This window comes from Hippoglossus stenolepis, chromosome 16 (assembly GCF_022539355.2).
Source record: "Hippoglossus stenolepis isolate QCI-W04-F060 chromosome 16, HSTE1.2, whole genome shotgun sequence".
Lineage (NCBI taxonomy): Eukaryota > Metazoa > Chordata > Actinopteri > Pleuronectiformes > Pleuronectidae > Hippoglossus > Hippoglossus stenolepis.
The window spans coordinates 8,673,565-8,695,364 of record NC_061498.1 but is presented as its reverse complement, the minus strand read 5'-3'; the positions used below and the strand labels follow the sequence as shown (position 1 = coordinate 8,695,364).

The following is a 21,800-nucleotide window of genomic DNA, read 5'->3' as shown; positions in this document are numbered from 1 at the left end:
CATTTGATAAATTTGGTCACGTTCTCATAGGTTTGGTATGCCGTTATAAATCGTTAAAAAAGTCATAGTTTGTATGTCGTTTGAAAAGTGGTAAAAAAGTCATAGTTTGTATGTCGTTTGAAAAGTGGTAAAAAAGTCATAGGTTAGTATGTCGTCTGAAAACACCTAATCACAATTTGTCTCATAGGGCTTTAACAAGGTGTGACATCCTCTGCCCTTAACCCTCAACACGAGTAAGGAAAAACTATTAAAAAAACCTTTTATGTCGTATGTCGTCCAAAGTGCAGGTAAATAACAATGTTATTTAATAGTGCTAATGCAAAAGTAATAAAAAGTAACTAAAAGTTCAAAAGTAACTAAAAAGTAACTAAAAGTACAAAAGTAACTAAAAAGTAACTAAAAGTACTAAAGTAACTAAAAAGTAACTAAAAGTACAAAAGTAACTAAAAAGTAACTAAAAGTACGAAAGTAACTAAAAAGTAACTAAAAGTACGAAAGTAACTAAAAGTACAAAGTAACTAAAAAGTAACTAAAAGTACAAAAGTAACTAAATGTAACTAAAAGTACAAAAGTAACTAAAAAGTAACTAAAAGTACAAAAGTAACTAAAAATAACTAAAAATATAAAAGTAACTAAAAATTAAAAGTACGAAAGTAACTAAAAGTAACTAAAAGTACAAAAGTAACTAAAAGTACAAAAGTAACTAAAAGTACAAAAGTAACTAAAAAGTAACTAAAAATATAAAAGTAACTAAAAAGTAACTAAAAGTACGAAAGTAACTAAAAAGTACAAAAGTAACTAAAAAGTAACTAAAAGTACAAAAGTAACTAAAATGTAACTAAAAGTACAAAAGTAACTAAAAAGTAACTAAAAGTACAAAAGTAACTAAAAAGTAACTAAAAATATAAAAGTAACTAAAAAGTAACTAAAAGTACGAAAGTAACTAAAAAGTAACTAAAAGTACAAAAGTAACTAAAAGTACAAAAGTAACTAAAAAGTAACTAAAAGTACAAAAGTAACTAAAAAGTAACTAAAAGTACAAAAGTAACTAAAAAGTAACTAAAAGTACAATTTTCGTCCGTCTGTCTGTCCGTATTATTTTTATTTTTTGGGACGAACAAACGGACGGATTTTATTTTTTTATTTTTTTCTGTCTGTCTGTCCGTATTATTATTTTTTTTTGGGACGGACAGATGGACGGATTTTATTTTTTTATTTTTTTCTGTCTGTCTGTCTGTCCGTATTATAATTTTTTTTTTGGGACGGACAGACGGACGAATTTTCGAAGGTCTTGATATCATCCATGCTCTGGTAAATAGCATCCATCTTCTCGCATCCCTCCTTCAGGACAGAGCCAGTACGACAGACGGACGAATTTTCGTCGTAGGTATGTCTGGGACGGACAGACTGACGGATTTAATTTTATTTATAATAGTGGCAACAGGAAGTAAGCTTTGTTTTACAACTATCATTTGATTTACATAAAATGTTCACAGTGTGATGTGCAATTGATAGCGTGGACCGTAATGAGCAACTAGCAGGCAAGGATCGACATCGTGTGACGGACGCAGGAAGTGAAGCGTTTGTCCTTGCCGCAGTGCGCAAAACGCATGCAACGTGGAGACGTGCGCTTGGTCATTGATCGCTCTCTCCACTAACAGCAACAGGCTTCAAAATGCGTGTGCTCGGGCCCGTTAGTGCTACAACGTAGCCCTAGTTTTATTTATTTTTTTGCGTCCGTCTGTCTGTCTGTATTATTTTTTTTTTTGGACGGACAGACGGACAGATTTTTATTTTGTATTGTTTTTCGTCCGTCTGTCCGTCCGTATTTTTTTCACCATGTGTCAAAGGTTTTTGTGTTGGTCACAGTGTGTGTGTGTGTTGTGTGTGTGTGTGTAAGTGTGTATGTGTAAGTGTGATAAGTGTGATAACAGTTTGTTATATTTCAGGAGGATACAGTGTTCATTGCTCCACAGCAACAGCCCAAATGTAACAATCCAGGTGATAATCACAAGCTCAGAGGAAGAGGAGGGATACAGTTGTGTGTGTGTGTGTGTGTGTGTGTGTGTGTGTGTGTGTGTGTGTGTGTGTGTGTGTGTGTGTGTGTGTGTGTGTGTGTGTGTGCATGCACACAATTTAAGTCTTGACAGCAGCGCTGACTCAGCTGACACTTTGTCCCTGTCAATGTTAGGATGGAGCGTAGTGTACATGAGAACAAACACTCACACACACGCCCTCACACACACACACACACACACACACACACACACACACACACACACACACACACACACACACACACACACACAGGACAAGATGCAATTTTATTCACTTATAATCACCTCGGTTTGAAGTTGAACATCTTTCAAACTCCCCCTGGATACAACCACAGGCACAGTTAGACAATCTCTATCTCTTACTCAACTTCACAGTCTAACAATTACCAATACACACAGCTCCTGAGAAGCCAATTAACACCTCTCTAACTAAAAAGGGAAAATAAACTCAGTGTTAACACGCATTTCTCTGCACAAACATTCAAATCACCCGCAGCAGAAGAGGAGGAACAATGTGTCTGTTTAAACGAGACAAACAGCAAGTGGCCGCTTTGAATAAATCCACATCCCCACATTGTCTCAACTGAGGTCATCCATACGCTTCAGGGATATAAAGTAGGTCCCTCTGATAAATGTCCTGTCAGCCCTTAAACGTCTCTCATGTGAAACTTATGCAACAGACGAGGAGAGTTGCAAGGAAAGAGAATGAAAAGAGACAGATAGAAAGACAGGAGAAAAAACAAAGGGAGTGTCTTTGTGTGTGTGTGTGTGTGTGTGTGTGTGTGTGTGTGTGTGTGTGTGTGTGTGTGTGTGTGTGTGTGTGTGTGTGTGTGTGTGTGTGTGTGTACTGCCGAGTCGTACGAGTGTGTTGCTGCAGTAATAAAGATGGATGAGCCCGTGCACTGCTGCTGTGATTGGGCCTCTGCTGTGTGTGTGCGAGAGCGTGCATGTGAGCCTATGTATCTATTTTGCCGTCAAAGACACGAAAAAACTTAAGTCTTGTAAAAAAAAAAAGAAAAAAACATTACATCCTCAGAGAATCACTGAAAAAATCTTTAAATCCACGTGAAGACTATTTATTATACATGTCTGTCAATATCCAAAGCAGAGACGATAAACCATGCAAGTGGAGAGAGCCTGCAGATTTCTACTCCAACCAAACTGCTCCTTTTGTGGTCATTTGATCACATCATGGACTCAGCTGCTGCTTAAATTACCTTAACAGCAACAAAAGAATGTGTTTTTATGTATTAATTGAGTCACATAGGGTAAAACTGGGTGCATTTTGATGTTCTCCTTTGTGCGCTGTAGACTTTGTGGTGTGTTTCAGGAGCCCCAGCACATCAGTGTACCTGATATTTTCTTCACAGCAATTGCATACATTGCAGAGCTGTTGCGCTGGTGCGTCAGATTGCATCATATTTTGCTGAGGTATGTCTCATTGAGATTTTAAAAAACAACGCAGCCCTCTTTTCTGTGATCTAGTGAATTGAAATGTGGTTTCTCAAGGGGACTGTTGGGCCTTGGGCTCCACTGAGTGCCATTCTAGTTTTAGAATGTTTGATTTCAATGTCAATATCCCTATCTAGATGTTATCTAGATAGGGATTGGGTTAGGAATGAATTTATTTCAGCAAAAATGACCTCAAATACATAATTATTTACCTTAATGCATTTTAACAATGAGCAGTCAAATTCTAGCATATCATTTGAGATTTTGCAAACACGCCTTCTTACTAAAAACAGCCAGAGGCACTGGTTTTCCTGCACAACTCTGTGTGAATATTAATGTTCTCCTTTGTGTGCTGAAGGCTGTAGCTGTGTTCAGACATGACCGCCACAGAAGAAGTGGGTTTTCTGTGGATGTTGCCTCTCACACATGCACAACACAGCAGGAGGTTCACAACAAAGAAATCTCCAGAGCGTTCAGGTGAGGGCTGGTGCAGCAGGCAGAGGCAGGATGTGACCTATGAATTCTGCTGCGGATATCTCGGCTTTTCCGTTTACAGCCCATCGACAACGGCGTCGGCCCTTATCACTAAAAACTACATGCATGACACCGCTTTTTAATCCTGAGAAATTTGTTTTCTTTTTTAATTTTTGGGTCCGTCGGTTGTTAGAAACATCATCAACACATTGTGAATTTTGCGGAGGATCTCCTGCTCGCTTCGGCTCCTCTGACATTTGCGTTCACACGTACAGCCCCTCTGGAGGATGACCGGAGGAGCTCTGGTAAGCCCAGGGGGAGTTTACTAGTGTGTAACAGGATTTCCAGCACATCAGTGTTCCTGATATTTCCTTCACAACAAACTAATACATTGTGCTGGTGTGTCAGATTGCATCAAATTGCTGGGGTTTTTTTACTGCAGCCCTCTTTGACTCAGCTGCTGAGCTGCTGAAATAATGGCAACAACTGCTTTTCAAATAAACAGGGAACATTGACACGGCAAAACACATCAGTGACAATTTATATCTGCAAAGCAACAGTCACGGGATTGTCACACCTGAGCGTCTTTCTGAATAGAACTGCAGCTGGTGGAAAATGATGCCTGCAGAAGGACCAATTTATTCTCTGTGGTGATGAAAAGCGTTTATCTATCTGTGGAGGTTGCATTCAGGGACAAGGTGACTTGGGCAAACAAGCCGTACTTTTCCAGGTTTAATGAAACACAAGAAGCTCATTCAACGGTAACTCGTCCTGCACAGACAAACACGGATCAAACCCACAGAACGGTTGGTTTTATCATTTCTGGTGAAGATCTGTCAAAATGCCAAATATTGCTGAAAGAGTGCAGACATAAAAAAAACACACACTCTAGATTTAGATTTGAATATTTTTCCTCAGTGTAAATATCATACAGCTCCAATAAATAGCCGGAATACATTGATACACAACAAACAAAGTCTGCAAGTATTCTCAACAGTGTGAAATAAAGTTTGAAGGCCATGAGAAATGTTTTCAATTAGATTCTGAGCAATGGTATCCAACCAGATACTTTTAATTATTTCCAGTATTATACACGTATGCCTGTTTCACTTGTGCTCTTCTGATTGGCTTGCTAATCCTTCTTCATACCTGGTGTTAACAAGTCTCTTGGGTGATTTGATCACAACTGGACAGCTCTAACTATCACTCCCCACTCCTGGTTTGTTTGTTTGTTAGCAGGATTACGCAAAATTACAAAAGCGAATACAGTGAAAATCGGCTCGAAGGGATACGGGTCAGTAAAGAACCCATTAAAGGGTATTCATTTTTTTCACTGTCTTTGACATTGTGAGATGTTTGCTAGCATTTTTAGACATTTTGGTTGATGTGTGTGTGTGTGTGTAAGTGTGATAACAGTTTGTCATAAATCGGGAGGATACACTGTTCAACACAGTGACCAACGGGGCTTTGTTGTTCCACAGCAACAGCTCAACTGTAACAATCCAGTTGTTAATCACAAGCTCAGAGGAAGAGGAGGGATACTGTGTGTGTGTGTGTGTGTGTGTGTGTGTGTGTGTGTGTGTGTGTGTGTGTGTGTGTGTGTGTGTGTGTGTGTGTGTGTGTGTGTGTGTGTGTGTGTGTGTGTGTGTGTGTGTGTGTGTGTGTGTGTGAGAGAATAATTCATGCCTCTTTATTGGATGTGCCCGGTCAGGGATTGGTTAGGTGTAGGGTTTCATTTAGAACCAGACCTGCCTCCAGCTACAAGTTTCTTCGATTGTAAAGACAGCATCAAAATTCACCTTGGCATTTACAGGCAGTTTTCCGTTTACACAGACAAAAGCACTTTGTTTTTTTCACACAGTTCTTCGCAGTGCTCAGCTGACAATGTATTAAAAATACCAACAAACCTTGAATTTATTTAGCAGAACTTAGCATTTGAGATTTGGGGAGTTACAAAAGCAGCTATAAGACCAGTCAAGGCCGCTGGTCTTTCTTTGCCTCGCTACTTAACCCTTGTGTTGTCCCTGCTTCCCCCGGCTGTTGGCCCCCTCACATAGCCCACCCCATATTAGGACGCACACGTAGCGCAATAGACACCTGAGCAGCCCTTGCAGATGTATATGTTACACCCGCGGCACATGGTGTGAGTTTTACAGTCCTTTTTCCTGGGGCCTATCTGACACCTCTTCCTCTTACTCGCCCCGAGCGGGGCTGCTGCTAGGGCTATGGAGGAGGCCGGACACTCGGGTCGAGCGTCGTAGTCAACAGCTCTGTCTGCGGCGGCGGCTTTTACAGCCTTCACAACCGCGGCGGATGCGTCGGTGCGGGGGATGCGCTCCCTTCGTGCGATGAACGGAGTCACGAGAGCCTTTCCCAGCTGCTCTAGGAACACCCTCCGCTTGTTCCGCTTTCCCGGCATCCAGTCTGGGTTGATCTCTCTCCATATCACGAAGGCGTTGTAGGCAGAGACGTCGAGAATGTTGTGAAAGACGACCAGGGGCCAGCGCGCGGTCATCCTCCTGCAGCTGTACGTTCCGATCACCTTGTCTAGGTTGTCCACGCCACCTTTGTTGCGGTTGTAGTCCAGGACGATGACCGGTTTCCCGTCCTCGCGGTCGCTGATGTCGGCCTCAGGGTGCCGTGCGCTCAGGAGCACCACGTTCCTGTTTTTCTTTGGGATGTAGGACACAAGAGTGGCAGTGGGCGTGAATGCGAACTTGGATGAGAACACCTCTCGTCCCTTGACCGCGAGCAGCCTGGTCTGGAGCTCGGGCTTGTTCTTCCGAACAGTGCCGACCACGGTGATCTTCCTCTCCAGGAGCTGCCGCGCGAGTTCGTAGGAGGTGAAGTAATTGTCGCACGTGACGTTACGACCGTGCAGTCCCTCCGTTACATCGAGCACTACCCGCAACCCCTGGTTCCGTTCTGGGCGTCCGCCGCTCGGCTTTCCGGTGTACACTTGCATCTTCCAAGCGTAGCTTGATTTCACATCGCAGGCCACCCACGACTTGATCCCGTATTTCGCCGGCTTGCTGGGCATGTACTGTCGGAAAGGACACCGGCCTAGGGAGAAAAACAGGAGGAGAAGAGATGAGAGGAGATGAGATGAGCACGAGGACTAGCAGCCACTATCTACATAACATAACATAACATAACATAATAATAATATTAAAAAAAAAGAAAAAAGACTAACCTCTGAACGGAACCAGTTGCTCCACGGTCACTTCGGGCCCCGGGTTGTAGAGGTGCGGTAGCCGCGACACCCACGCGTCCCAGACCTCTCGCACGGCCGCCAATTTGTCCGTGGCTCGTCTCGTGCGTCTCGTCTCGCGGTCGTCGAAGCGCAGCAGTCTGGAGTACGTGTGGAAGAGTTTTAGGGGCATCGTGGCACGAAATATCGCCCGGCCGCTCTCGGCGTCCCACAGGCTGGCGGCGGCCTCGCCCCGGGACCTGTACACGCCCGCTAAGATCAGCAGCCCTACGTAGGCGCGCAGGTCGGTCTCGTCCATCCCTTTCCATTCGTCACCGTATTTTCGACGACCCTCCCGATTCGTCATCTCCAGGATGATGTTCTCTACCGTCGGTGTGATGAACAGGCGGAACGTCGAGGCTAGGTCACCGGTGCGGGACGTCGCGTGGATCGTGGGGCCCCGGGGGACCCCGCTTTGAGCCGCAGCAGAGGAGGAGGAAGAGGAGGAGGAGGAGCAGTGGCCCTCCTCTCGGCCGTACGCCCTCGAGGACCATGTTATTTCCCCGTTTCTTGACGGGAAGGTCTCTCTTTCCACGAGTCCGGTGGTGGTGGTGTCACCGTGGTCTTGTCCTCCTTCTTCTTCTTCTTCCAAGGATGAAGAATCTGCAGAAGCATCACCCACTGGGTCTTCGTCTTCGTCACCGTCGTCGTCTTCGTAGTCACCGTCGTCGTCTTCGTCTTCTTCGCTATCGCCGTTGTCTCCGTCTCTGTCTCCGTCTCCGTCCTCTCTGTCTTCTTCTCTGTCTGCTTTTCTGTCTGCTTCTCGGTCTGCTTCTCCATCTCCGTCCGCTTCTCGGTCTGGCTCTTTCGCGTCCTCTTCGGGTTCAGAGGATGGTTGCTGGGAGAATAGCTGTTGGAGAACCTGTCCTCTGGTGAAACGCTCCTGACTCGACATCGTGCCATGAGAGAGTGGCACACTGAGACTTATATGTGGGTCTAATGTACCCCCCCTTGATTTCAATTGGAATCAGGTGTGGGTCTAAATGACCCCACAGAGCACCACAGCGCCCTCTCTGGGTCTAAATGACCCCTCCCATGACAATCGAGAATGACAATCCATTGGTCTCAATTACCCCAGGAGAATTGGATAATGACAATCCTTGGGTCACCCTAACCCTAACCCTGACCGGCCAGGGCTTGCGTATGATCACACGCACGCACTCACGCACGCACACACACACACAGACACACACACACTCTGGGTCAATTCGACCCAGGAACAACACAAGGGTTAAACCAACAAACCTGCCGAGCTCCTCACAGCTTCATGTAGCACTCATGGCTTTTCTGTGATGATGAGGCCATGCTAATCCCCCTTTCATCACACCTTCTCCCCAGCTGCCTCCCCCTCACTGTGAATATCCGCCTGTTTAATGTATTACCCTCTGCGCAGCTCCCTCCGCTTTCATCTAGCCAACCACACCACCTTGATGTTGGAGTAGTGCTTAATTCAGGGTGGTTAGAGCATCAAACAAACTGCAAGTCCAAACAACCACAGAAACAAAAGGTCACCTGTGAAGTTCACGCCGGAAGTGTAGTTGTGCAGATATTATGCACATGCACCTGACAAATGTGTTGATGTTTGCATCATAAAGACTTGTTTAAACACTGGAAAACCACAAAGCCTTGCATACAGATCAGAGGATATTCTACCATGTGGTGCACTCCTGTAACCACTAAAACAACATAAACTAGAATGGCAAAGCCCAACATTCCCCTAAAATTCAAATCAAGCTGCACCAAATTACCCAAACTCTTAATATTAGTCCTCTAAATATTTATCTTTATTTATATATGATTTTGTTTTTTTATCAAGATCCATGAATCATTACCTGGGAAATCAATGAAAATCTAAAAGAAATACCTTATCGCGCAAATAATTCCTGGATCTGCACCAAACTTAATTGGCTTCTACCGTGACCCATACTGCATCCTTCCACCAAGTTTCATGTTTATCCGTCTTGTCGTTTTTGCCTTATCTTCGCTTAAAATCACACAAACCAACCAACAAACATAAAGACAGGAGTGAAACCTTTGACTCCTTGGTGGAGGTAAATATGCCCCCCCACCCTGAAACAAAATCGACACTGCGGCATGAATTCCTCCCCTCGGTTCAAAACAATCACCTAATGACCAAAGCTGAACTAATGAGCAAATCCAGCAGCTGACACTAAAGCCGTGACACACGGGCAGAAAAGATTCTCCTTTCTTTCCCGAGGGAGACATTGTGAAGTGATGGGAAATACAAAAGGATGCTAACAGATTTAATGAGACAGAGGAACTCCTCTTGCGGCTCCATACTTCCACCCCTATTCATCCTCTCTTTTTAGTCTCTCTCTTCCCCTTGTTCTTCCTCGAGTCCAAAGGTCTCCTCCAGGTCAGACTCACACAAAACGTGCAGCAAATAATGGATGGGGCTGTGTTACTTTAAAATCACCCTTCTTTAATGATGACCTTTCCAGACCCTTCCCTTTCTTTTCATTCTCTCCTTTATCAAGAGCTGTCACTCATCCTGCAGCAGCTTTTAGCCCGCTCCTTCTTTGATCATAATTCAAAGACTGTATCACAATGCAAGGGACAAATGGCAGCAGCAACAGCAATCCATTACAACACCGGAGCTGAGAAGGAAACTGCATATCTGATGAGGAGAGTAGAAACAACACAAAGCAACATCATTTTGATGATCGGAACCATTTTTCTTGCAAGTGTTTTTTTTCCAATGTGTAAACCCACTGACCCAACTTTGAAATATTTCCTCCCGGCTTTGTAATTCAGTGACACCTCATGGATTTTGCTTCTAATTGATGAAAAGTTGAACGCAGGGGCGGTGTTGATTCATTATAACTGAATGTGGGAAACGTGCTGAAATTCAATCCCAGTCCGTAATGAAGTGGATGATAAACCAAAAGCTTCCACAATATGCTGAGAGATACAAACAGGCAGCATGTGACTGTCTGTGTATGGGCATGGGGGGGTGCATTACGTTAGACTGATTAAATGAATAATTCTGCACATTTTCTCTTTCAGGAGGTGGATGAGGAGGTTGAATGCACCTTCATAGTATATGTATATTATGAAGCCAACTTCGCACAAGGTGTATGACACAAATACACGGGTCTGTCTACCAGCACATCTAAAGCTCGCTGATTAATTCTGTTCAAAAACAACAATTCTGTTTCGGGTCTTTGGCTGTACTGCAAATTGTCCTGGCCAAGACAAAAAGGTACACTGTGGAAAATATAGTTTAAACATTTCAGTTTGTCAAAAGCTAATCTCTAAATTAGTGGGATTTCAAAGACAGGGTCATGCACATGTCAATCTATAGTTATGAGGGCCAATTTTTCAATGGGGTTCAATACCATCATTGTTACAAATTCAATGGGCTGTTTGAGGGGTTAAGACTTGGTTTTAAGTTAAGGGTTAGAATAAGGTTTAGGTGAAGGTTAGGGTAAGGGGCTAGGGAATGCATTATGTCAATAAGTGCCCTCACAAGTATAGAGAGACTTGCGTGTGTGTGTGTGTGTGTGTGTGTGTGTGTGTGTGTGTGTGTGTGTGTGTGTGTGTGTGTGTGCAGTGATGCAGCTGCTGCTGATGGCGAGCTTTGAGAGGGCCTGACTCCATCCTCCTCAGTGCCCTTTACCGGCCTCCAGGAGCGCTCGTTGAGCCCATTTCTCTCCCCGGTCAGAGGAGTGGAACTGAAAATGGGCCCCTTCATCTGGCAAAATGACAAGCACTGACAACGAGGACTTTCCTTGTGACACAGGGCAGACTCCACAGACATTTTGTTCTCCCTGCGGCCAGCTGTTGGCCGAACCAGCCTGTGAAACTACAAAGAGAGGTGAGCGAAGCCTGGACTGAGGGACAGGGAGGTGGACAGTGTGATGGAGGGCTGTGGAAATCGAGGGTGACGAGCCAAAAGAGAGAAAAAGCACCAGGTCCCTCTTGTTTTCTCATGAAACACTGCAGGCTTTGGAATATATGTCCAACGTGTAACTCATTATATCATTTTACAAGCCACTCAAGAGGTGGACATGCATCGGTCAACACTGAACCCCCCCCTGGCCACCTCTCTCTCAGTGATTAGTTTTCACAATCAGTGGATGCAAATTGGAATTTGCTGACAGCTCATCAATCACATTTTGGCTGCAATCTGTTGAGCGGCTCGGCACGTGTCAGTAGATATATTCTACAGTCAATTTGCTCTCCGACACTCGAACATATCTCCATTCTACAGGTTTCCAGTTCCAATCTCCCCTCAAGTAGAAGAGAGTGGGCTGCTTGTCACAAGAGTCATTAGCCCCAGGAGCCATGAAACAACTCTGCTACCTTCAGCTGACTTATTATGTTCAGCAGGAAAAAAAATTCAAACCATTGTACAGGCCGTGTTTTATTTGAGAAATGTTTGGCTGCAAATCACAAGATGTGTTTTACATACTTTACATTCCAGTTTACTGCAAATCAAAACACATATAAAGGCTAAAACATGTATATATTATATAGATATGAGTTTATTGGGGTTTTGCTTACATCATACTGTACTAGTTATTACCATACTCTGTATAGTGGGAACAATATACCAATTGTTGGCACAAGAAATATGTTTTCAGACACAGCGGATTAAAAATAAAACCAGGACATGTACACATTTAGTTTTTTCAACCCTGTTTAAAAAACGGTTATTTTCCTCTTTGTTTCTGAGTTTATTTTTGTGTTTTTGTATGCATTTGTTTGTTTCTTTGTTTGTTATCAGGACTACGCAAAAAACTACTCATCCTTTTTCCATGACATTTTGTGGTTTTTTCCTTAAATAAGTCTAATTAATGGGGATTCCTCTGCAAGCTGCACACAGATGCTCACACTCCCTGGTTCACTGAGTTCATTGTGTTCCGCAGTCTGGAGAGGTGCAGCCTCTCCGCTTTCTCTCCCTCACCCAATTCTTTCCCTGTGCTCAATATAAAGGAGAGTGATTAATTAGAAAGTCCTGCAGCAATAAAGGCTCCAAATAAGTTGTCATCACTGGTCCTGAGGGTGTCTCTCTGTGGTGTGGCTCTAAAAACATCACCTTGCCATTCCCCTCACTGCAAGACCTCACGTTATGCGATCACATCTATCTAATGCTATCCTCAAAACTCTAGGGGATAGACTCAATTTGTGGCTGGTGGTGGCACGGCCAGCAATCCCTATCCTTGATTGAAGAAGTAATCAGCGGTGGTGGTAAAGTTCAGTCATTAAATATTCTGATCACTCTCGGTCTCGGCCAGTGAAATCTCGTTGATGCTATTTCATAGCAGCACAGGGCGGAGAGGGAGAAAGCACTGTCATTACTTTTAAGGAGCCATTTCATTCTGACAGCTGGGACGTGAGTTGGGAACCCCCTCTACTGGGTTTCTGGAGAACTACCGCTGCAGTGTCCCTGGTTGCAAAGTCAAGCTCTGCATCAATGAATCACAATGTCAGACTGTGCATGTTACACAGACTTGCACACACCAGCAGGAGAATACATGCATACTGCAGAATATTCCTTTTGCATTTTCACTGGAGAACTTGTAATATGAACATTCGGAGAAGAACTCTCTCTTTTGTCCCCCAACCCTGGACAAAAGGTATTTAAACTACACAAACAAATCACTTGATACATTATCACTTGTCCAATAAAGACAAGTGGTGTTTTACAGCGTTATTACAGACGGAAGCAAAGAAGACTGGCCTTGATCTGTACAGGATAAGGACAGTGATTGTAGACAATGAATAATAATGAGTCAGACCTGCTGGAGAACATATGTGCTTTGAATAAAGCTTCAGAATAAGATAATAAAAATATATATAGCCATTCATGGTTCCTCACCAGAAATCTATTGATACAAACATAATAATTCTATTTAATATCTGCATTATTTCTACTAATAAATACAAACATCTCTTTCTGTCTGTCTTGTCTCAACAACCACTCATCCAACATAACCCTGTTTTGTGACTGAGTAAATAAAACCCATTACAACCATCAGACTATTTTTTCTAATGGTAAAAATCATATAATTACAAGTTTCCATAAGTATAAAGATGAAAGAAAACATAAATAAATAGATACAAAACATCCCAGATAGCAAACAGATATGTGCCACCTCAGGCAATGATGTGGCACTTCTGGAGCGACGCCGGCGAGCTAGTTCTGGCAGGCAACTCGAGCTGCACTGTTTCAATCGTGTGACACACATCATGTGACACACATCATGTGACATACATCATGTGACATACTTCACTCGCCACTACCATCTACAGTACTCGTCCACCTCATTAGGCGGTCTATTTAAGCAGAGGGAATTCCCATCCCTCTCTCTGCTTCCTAACTGCTACGCAGTATCACAGACAATTGTCTCAGCCCCTCCACCACCCCAGCATCCACCTGTAGGCTCCGACGGTGGGGGTTACAGTATTAGCTCATCACTCCCATCATTCCTGTGTATCATATGGGGGAGTGATTAAGTCGGAGCCTAGACGCCAAACACTAAACCTGTTCTACTGTTGAATAAACATTCAAACGTGAGTTGTCTGACTGAACTGGCCGTCTTGTGGCCTGGACAAAATGGCTGTGAGCCTAAAGTCATCTAGAAAGGTGTGAACCCTAACCTGGCCCATGTGGTCAATGGTAAATATGGCTCAAATAGCACAAAACAGATTCGGGCCACCTTTGGCACCTTTGGATGGCATGCGGTATTGCTATGGCCTACTTTTTTTCAACATTTCATTGCAGCACGTTGAGTGAACAGTAGATGGCAGCAATGATATCAGCGAGCCTTTTGGAGTCTCTCTTCCAGGAATGCAGAAGAGGAAGAAGAAGGAGGAGAAAGAGGAGGAGGAGAAAAAGGAGGAGGAGGAAGAGGAGGAGGATGAAGAATAAAAAGAAAGAAGGTGTGTTGCTGCTGTTGCTGTTGGAGTGTGAGACTTACAGGACACAGGTTCACACAGTCGCAAGCAGGTTTTTCACTGAGATTCAAACCAGGTTTTCTACTTTGTTCAGGTTTGTACTTTCCAGCTGAACTTTTCAAAACACTCAGATGAGGATGTTCAGCTGTCCAGACTGTACATCAGTGGTGTGGGGTTAACTTGCATGTCAGTGGTTGGATTGTGGCTGTCAGACTGACTCGTGTTTTCCTCAGGTGACGGTGTAGAGATGCAGCCCAGCAGCAGTGGAACTGACTCTCAGAAGCAGCAGGGGCGGTGGACCGTCCTGCTGAGCCGCCTCTGTCAAAACTCAGATGTAACCCCAAATAAGATCACCTGCAGCATCTTTATTCACTGTCTTTATTTCCCCCCCGCTGAATGACTGAATAGTGTCTTCCCCAGATGGCTCAGGTGCTGAAGACCAAATTGGTGCAGTACATGGGCAGCCATCCTTTCTTGACCCTCACAGTGATGCTGTTCGGGGCCATGGCTGCTCTGCCTGCTGGACTTTTCCTCGTCTTTGCTCTTGTCACCACGGGTATTTCGGCAGTAGGTTTCGTTTTCTTCGAGGGTAGGTGCACTCAAGTCAAGATCGGCCTCACAAAGTGTTTTTTTTACAATACTTTAGATTTTCATTGCCAAAAACGTGTTCTTCTTCTCTGTTTTCTTTCAGTGTCCCTGTTGTTTGTGGCAGGGTTGACTCTGCTGTGCATCCTCTGCGGTCTCGCCTTCTTCTCGGTCACAGTTTCACTCATCCTAATAGCTTTTCAGGTATCCATCTCCAACGTCCTGAAGTATTCCCCACAACTGATCAAGGTAATGTACTGTAGATCTATTTACATTACATGTTTTACTTTTAATTGTACTTACTGTGGCACAGCATCACAAGCCGGTGTTAAATGTTGGACACTGTTTTATTTTGTCCTCTTCTCCATTGTTCCTATCAGTCGGTTAACGTCCAGGAGAAGGAGACGGGTTCCAAAACTCAAGACTGAAGGAAACACAGTCGCTCTCGTCCTCTTCTCTCTACTTTCTTCCTTGGAATGTACAGGAGCCTTGAATCCGCACCACTGAAGCTCCATGGTTTGGACTCAGAGGACAGAGATGCTTAAATGTGTGATGACTTGATTCTGGGATCTGCTGTTGTAAATGGATTTCCAAAGCTCAAAGTCTACCTGATGGTTAATGTATGTGTAAAGCCTAAATATTACTGAATATTGTATCATTATATTATCTTAAACAGGAAGTCTTATGATCTTATATTTATATATTTATTTTAATGGTTATATAATGTCAACATGAAAGACTATATTTCCAAGTGCCTCATTAGCCAAATACAGACAGTTAGTCTGATCTAGACATCACCAACACCAAATTACACACTCATAGTTATCAGTCCAACTAAATATGCCAGATTTGTTTTTCAACACGAAGTATTACTTTAGAGATTCACAAAAATGATCTATTGTTGAAAGAAGTTTAAAAAAAACTTGTGGATCCGACCCCATGATCCAGATCCAAACCAAACTCTATATGCCTCGACAAACGTGATAAAAACTTGTTACATGACTGTTTTCTGTCAAGTGTTTTGCATCTGTAAAGCAGTTTTGAATAAAAGTTCATCAGAATGAAACTGTTGCCTGGTTTTCTGTGCAAACACCTTGGCAATGAAATAGTAAAGGACACAAAACTGTGGCAATCAAATATTTTTCAATCCTGCATTTTGTAAAGGAATCTTTGAGACAATAAATCATTAGAATTATGTTTATCAATTTTTCCACAAAAATACATCAGAAATAATTCCTCAACAATTAACTTTTAAAAGCAGTTAAAACATATCTTTCTAGCTTTTGTCACTTTCTGTTTTAATAAATATGCAATATTCTCATCGTTCTCCACTTTTACAATGTTTATTTTGTATTTTTCAAATTACAATTTACTATAGGATTGTATATCTATAATAATCTAAACTCATATTCTACATCTTGTTTAGTCAAGTACTGTACTTGTCATGTACCTTCGTGTTTTATCTTGAAGAGTCTATGCTCGTCATATAAAATGTAAAAATAAAGAATGTATAATTTAAAAAAATGTAAGAGCTCAAACTCAATGTGTAAAATATGTCTATAGGATAAAGCTGCACTCTAATCAGCTCTTCAAAGATCACAGTGACACTGGAGGGTGATTCTCATAAAATCTTTAATGGAGGTGATATAATGCAAAAATGTGACATAAAACGTTGAAATAATCCTTGAGGAATGGTAATTTTGAAAAGATTAGGAGGCCTTTAAATTCACAATAAATGCATTCATTGAACAGCATGACAACCTATATTCAAATTACTGAGCAGAACAATGTCAGATCTGTTGAACTGTTCACACTTCAGACATTCAGTTCATAAATGAGAAGTCCCAACCAGTCGAAGTGCTGGAGGATCCTTCTCAGCCCTGAATGATACACACACTCGACCTTCAGTCATTCATCACTGACACGTCATTGGCTGGTGTTCGTGCGTTGGTTACTGGAGTGCAATAATGACAGAAACAAAGTTTGTGCTATCTCTACATCCAAAAAGCATTGCTCTTAAGATTGTACGAAATCTATATTGAAGCTGCAGAACAACTACATTGAATGGTGGCTTCTTTAAAACCGTAAGCTGAAGAAAAAAGAAGATATGAGGAGTTTCATTCCAAAGGAGATACCCACATTTGAAATTACTGACACGGATGACTAAAAGACTGCTGGCACTTAAGTAAAGTATTTCACAGGTTAGATCTTAAAGTGAATGAGCTGTAAATACAAAAAGTTCAGATTTTTAAAAGAGAGAAGAATCTTTTTTTAATATTTTTGAGAAATATTAAATGGCAATATTTTGTGTGTGATGTGTTGGCCTCTAAAATGTTGACGAGAGAGTGCGTTACAGCATATGCAAAACATAATGGAGATATAAAAAACAATCCTAATGTAGAAAAAAGAATACTGTGAGAAAATGGATATAATCCTCATCAGGCACTCAGATACATTACTCTTTATCTCTCTCTTTAATAAGACTGTACATTTGTGCATTTCATTACCAAGTCAAACAAGGTACTTCTCAGACATGACTCCATCTGTGACATTATAAAAATAAGAAATAAAAAAAAGCGTATACACCTCGCATTTAAAAACAAAAAGAAGCCTTTCTCCTATTTGAACAGCAATGAAAAGAAGTTTAAGGCAAGATGCTGAACACAGAAATCCAGATGCTGATTCGGGATGGTCTTTGTTCAGCTCTGGTGTTTGTTGGCATTTACCAGTTCAATCAGCAATCATCAAGAAGACTAGTGTTTTTCCCCGTTAGTTTGCTCTCGGTCTCAGGCATCCTTTGCTATAGGTCACGAGATTCCACGATGTCATCTCCCCACCCCCTGAGTCTGCTGGGAGTCGCTGTCTCCTTCTCCATGTTTTATGCAGGCAGACTCAGCTTCTTGCCTTTCAACACTGGGGGATGAGAAAAAAATGTTAGACAGTCGTCATCGGAACCTTAGCACCACAGACAAAATCCTGTCGTGGTTTTGCGAGACAAATTTGAGGCTAAAATGATTGCGCACATGCAAATTAAAAAAAATGTTCCCCCACAAAATTCCCTTTGTGCGTTTCCTGGGAATGTGTTTCCTTGCTTAACTACTGTGAAGGGACAGTGGCACAAAGAGTGAATTTTGTACTAAAAACTGTAACTTTGGAAGAGACGCAATTCATTCACCAAACGCTGAGGCCTCATATTAGCTCCAGCTGAACTGTGTAATCTGTCTGTCAGGGTTCAAGGAGTGTGGATTTTGTCCCTCATTTCTTACTAATTCCAAGAAGGAATACAGTTCATACGGGCATGTGAGAATTCTATGACCCCATTTTATCGACTTTTTACTGTGACTGAACACCAAATGAAAAGATTTTATATAATATTTCATGTGCATAAAATGTTTCTTTTTTGTTCGCCTATACTGTTGCTTAATGGATGACACAAGTAAAGAACCCACCTTTGGTGACATAAAGGTAGAAGAAGTCACAGTAGAGGATAGTCTGGACCATGCCAGACACAATGGCAATCATGTCAAAGAAGCCCTCAAAATAGAAACGCCAGATCCAGTTGAAGAGGTAGAGGGCGCGATACAGGCCCAGGCAGAACAGGTAGTGGGTGGTGATTGTCTCCGCCTCGCCAGTCTTGCTGATCATGAAGAGCTGAGGCAGGATTGCCACCGACTCCAGGTAGATGGAGAACGTCCAAAGGATCTGATGACAAAGTGAGCAGGAGTGTAATTAATGTCACGTTTAAATGTCATGTTTACAAAAAGGGACTCCTGCATGTATTCTCATAATCAATTCATTTACAAAAAGGTTTAACCCACCTCGAGGAAAGAGAAGTCATGGTTGATGAGAACAGCGAGGCCTCCTACGGGAACTACCAGGAACTCCACCCGGAAACTGTCATGGTTGCCATCATAGGTAGCCCTGAATTTCATGTAGATCAGATAGACCGTGGCACACGAACAACCGATGTAGATCACCTGGTAAACAACACAATCATTCCACACATCATTCAGGCTACTGGGAATAACAGGAGACCAGCGTCAAGGGATTCTGTTCAGAGCTGAGGCGCGACTGGTGTCTTACCTTCATGCATGTGTTGTAGAGGGAGATGAAGGAGGTGAGCAGATCCAAGTAGCGTGAGGTGAACACGATGGCAAACAGGATCTGGCTCTTCCCAGAGATACCTTGAACAAAAACAATAAAGCACATTTACTATTTAGGTGAAAAGTAAACCAAAGTCATGAGCAACTTCAGAATGACTTCACTAGTAGTAATCATGAATAATAATGATTTCCTTATTGAACAGTGACATCTACTGGAATCATGGTTTATCTGCACACTCAAGACACCAATAACTATATTTTTCTTCAATTTGGACTTTTAACCAATCGTTTTACCCTCTAACATTATTCTAAGTAAGTTTTACAAAAAATATAGAATGGTCTTTAAATCCAGGCTTAACTTTCTAGGAGACAAAATATGAAAACTCCCAATCAAAGACAATATGATTAGCATCCTTGAACCAGCACTTCAGACATCACAGGGCATCAGCAGACAACAGTACATAATGTATAAACAGGTTTGTTTTGGAGTGTGTTTTTTCCCCGCTGACCTTATAACACAAAAAATAATGTTTCTAACTGTTACTGTTTTTGGGTGCAGACAAATATGAACAAAAATGGCCACCCTGCCTTTCATCCCCTAACCTTGACATTTGATCATAGCTAAACATGACAATTTGAATCTTATAAATTAGCTTAATATCATCCCAGATCCATACAAGGCAGCAAGATGTGACATGATCAACAATGTCTCCTCCCAGCAAGAATGGTTGGGGGTTTCCTCCATGTGCGCCTCACCACAGGGGTGAATGTGTGAGTGCATGATTGTCTACATGTGTTAGATAGCCTGTGATTGTCTGGTGACTTGTTTGAGATGTACCTCAGGCCACAGCCATCCCTCATCCTTCAGAAGTGGGTCTCCCTCTGTGCTTATATGTGCCCTCACATCATTTGTGGTCAGCATTGACCTGCTTCATCTCCCCTGTTGTCAGTACACCTCTGTGTGAATGGTATCTTTCAGCAGTTTTACAGAATGTATGAACAAGGTCATTGTGGTTCACATACATGAATGCAGGTGGATGATAATCGTCTGTGAAGGTGAATTATGCATCATCGCAGGATGTGATGCCAATGACAGCCAAGTGGGGTCGACCAAACAAACATGGTTGCTATTGGTTCACCAAAGTTGAACTCTAGGAGACACAACGCTGCAGATTTGCTTCCCCACAAGAAGTGAATGTTTTATTCGCCACTGCTACATTCACCTATGTATGACCGTGAAAGACTATTAAAGGTCGCTTGGTGCTTGACGTCCTCTATTGTCTCTGTTTTGACTTCCCTCGTCCCTGATCGAGGATTCTACAGACTTGTTGGGGTTTGAGATTTTCTGTATATATATATATATATATATATATATATATATATATATATATATATATATATATATATATATATATATATATATATAATTCTGAATTGAATCATGACCATTTTAACCTCTTACCTTAACAAAACCATCACTACATGATATCTAACCACACAAATACACAAACAGAACTATCTATCTGTTATCTGTTGCCTGAAATGACCTCTTCACTTTGAACCCTGACCCCCACAGCCTTGTGCCCAATAACTTCTCACCTCTCATAAACCCTACTGGTAGGAGTGGTTAGAAATCACTGTTATCTAGTGTGGCCCAGTGTGCAGCTTGACTCTCAACACGTGACTAATGTCAAGCAAATTAAGTAGAGTTGAAATAAAACAAACAAACAGAAACAAACAAACTATTTTAGGAGGTTAGCTACTTCCGTTGGAGAACGCCACGTCAGAAGCCAGACCAAAAGAGTCGAGCACCGAACCTGAAGTTAGCAGAGCAGTGATGTGTGTGTGTCACTGTGTGTGTGTGTGTGTGTACTGCAGCGAATATACGGTTGAAGCAACTTCAACCGTATATTAATCTTGAATGATTACTATTCCTCTGCAAAGCTGCAGACACCAAACTGTGTACACAACCCCTCAACCCTGAGTTCAGCTAGCATACTCAACTCACACTGAGCCAGCTAATGCTAAGCTACATTTTGGTATTGTTGTCACCAACCCCAGTATCTTAACCGCACGTCTGTAGTAAGTGTAACAGAAGCAATGCAGACACCGCGGTTTCTATTAGTTATCGGCAGTTAGCTAGCGCCGTTAGCCACTGGCTCAAATGAATGAGTGGGGAGCGTTAGCATGTGGCTAGCTACCTTGGAGCGTGCTAGTTGATGGGGGGGGACAAAGCTGAGAAAGGCAAAGTTACCCAGAAACACCAGGAGAACAACGGAGCATCGCGTGTGATGGTGGATGAAGCTCAGGCTCACCTGCACAGGACCTGCTCTTCCATATTTTGAGCAGCAGGATGATGATGGCAGCCAGATGAGAGAGGTCCCCGGTCAGTCTGAAGATGTTCATGGCGGCGGGATGGATTAGCGGACGCGGCTAACGCAGACAAGTCTCCTCTCAGCGCAGAAGCAGCCTCCTGGTCACACTTGCTAGTCCCGTAGGAAGGTTTCACCAGCTCGGCTCGGCTCGGCGGCTGACGGGGCTGCGGGTCCTCAACGGGATTGAAAATATGGCGAGAGTGCAGGTCGACGTGGAAGGGGGCGTGGGAAAACACAGGCAGGGATTTGGATTGGACGAAAATCGGATTGACAGCACGAGAAGACCCGCCCACATCGAGCGGAACTGAGGGTGGGAAACACGGGAAACACGGGGGGGCTGGTGCCTCCCTCAGTACCAGAAATCAACTTGATTTCATGATCTCAACGGGATAGTTCTCCGAAAACTGAAAATTCCCTCGTTATCTACTCACCACTATGCCGATGGAAGGGGGGGTGAAGTGTTTGAGTCCATAAAACACTTCTGGAGTTTCAGGGGTAAACAAGCGTGGCAGCCGAATCAAATACAATTGAAGTCAACGGTGACCTCTTCTTCTAACGTATAAAAACAACAGAAAAAAAC

The 21,800-nt window shown here is 42.8% G+C and overlaps 2 protein-coding genes across 2 annotated transcripts; one reads left to right on the top strand and one right to left on the bottom strand.

The window, feature by feature from the left end:
• The first annotated feature begins 14,066 nt into the window (after positions 1-14,066).
• Positions 14,067-15,808, top strand: LOC118123704 (lipid droplet assembly factor 1). Its single transcript, XM_035181244.1, has 5 exons — positions 14,067-14,251; positions 14,391-14,491; positions 14,578-14,746; positions 14,849-14,991; positions 15,123-15,808. Exons 2-5 carry the CDS (start codon positions 14,405-14,407, stop codon positions 15,168-15,170), a joined length of 447 nt encoding a protein of 148 aa, XP_035037135.1. The 5' UTR covers positions 14,067-14,251; positions 14,391-14,404; the 3' UTR covers positions 15,171-15,808.
• Positions 15,809-16,357: 549 nt separating this feature from the next.
• On the bottom strand, positions 16,358-21,432 carry LOC118123703 (ER lumen protein-retaining receptor 2). Its single transcript, XM_035181241.2, has 5 exons — positions 21,161-21,432; positions 18,826-18,926; positions 18,561-18,719; positions 18,192-18,444; positions 16,358-17,655 (listed from the first exon to the last, which is right to left on the bottom strand). Exons 1-5 carry the CDS (start codon positions 21,249-21,251, stop codon positions 17,621-17,623), a joined length of 639 nt encoding a protein of 212 aa, XP_035037132.1. The 5' UTR covers positions 21,252-21,432; the 3' UTR covers positions 16,358-17,620.
• Between the last annotated feature and the right edge of the window lie 368 nt (positions 21,433-21,800).

Bases quoted from the DNA above. Each gene is read 5' to 3' on its own strand.
- LOC118123704 (XM_035181244.1), top strand. From the start codon at position 14,405: ATGCAGCCCAGCAGCAGTGGAACTGACTCTCAGAAGCAGCAGGGGCGG. The intron at 14,492-14,577 runs GTAACCCCAAAT...TGTCTTCCCCAG, and splicing joins GCCTCTGTCAAAACTCAGAT to ATGGCTCAGGTGCTGAAGAC. The intron at 14,992-15,122 runs GTAATGTACTGT...TGTTCCTATCAG, and splicing joins ATTCCCCACAACTGATCAAG to TCGGTTAACGTCCAGGAGAA.
- LOC118123703 (XM_035181241.2), bottom strand. From the start codon at position 21,251: ATGAACATCTTCAGACTGACCGGGGACCTCTCTCATCTGGCTGCCATC. The intron at 18,720-18,825 runs GTAAGACACCAG...GTTGTTTACCAG, and splicing joins TCTACAACACATGCATGAAG to GTGATCTACATCGGTTGTTC. The intron at 17,656-18,191 runs GTGGGTTCTTTA...CTCATCCCCCAG, and splicing joins CTACCTTTATGTCACCAAAG to TGTTGAAAGGCAAGAAGCTG.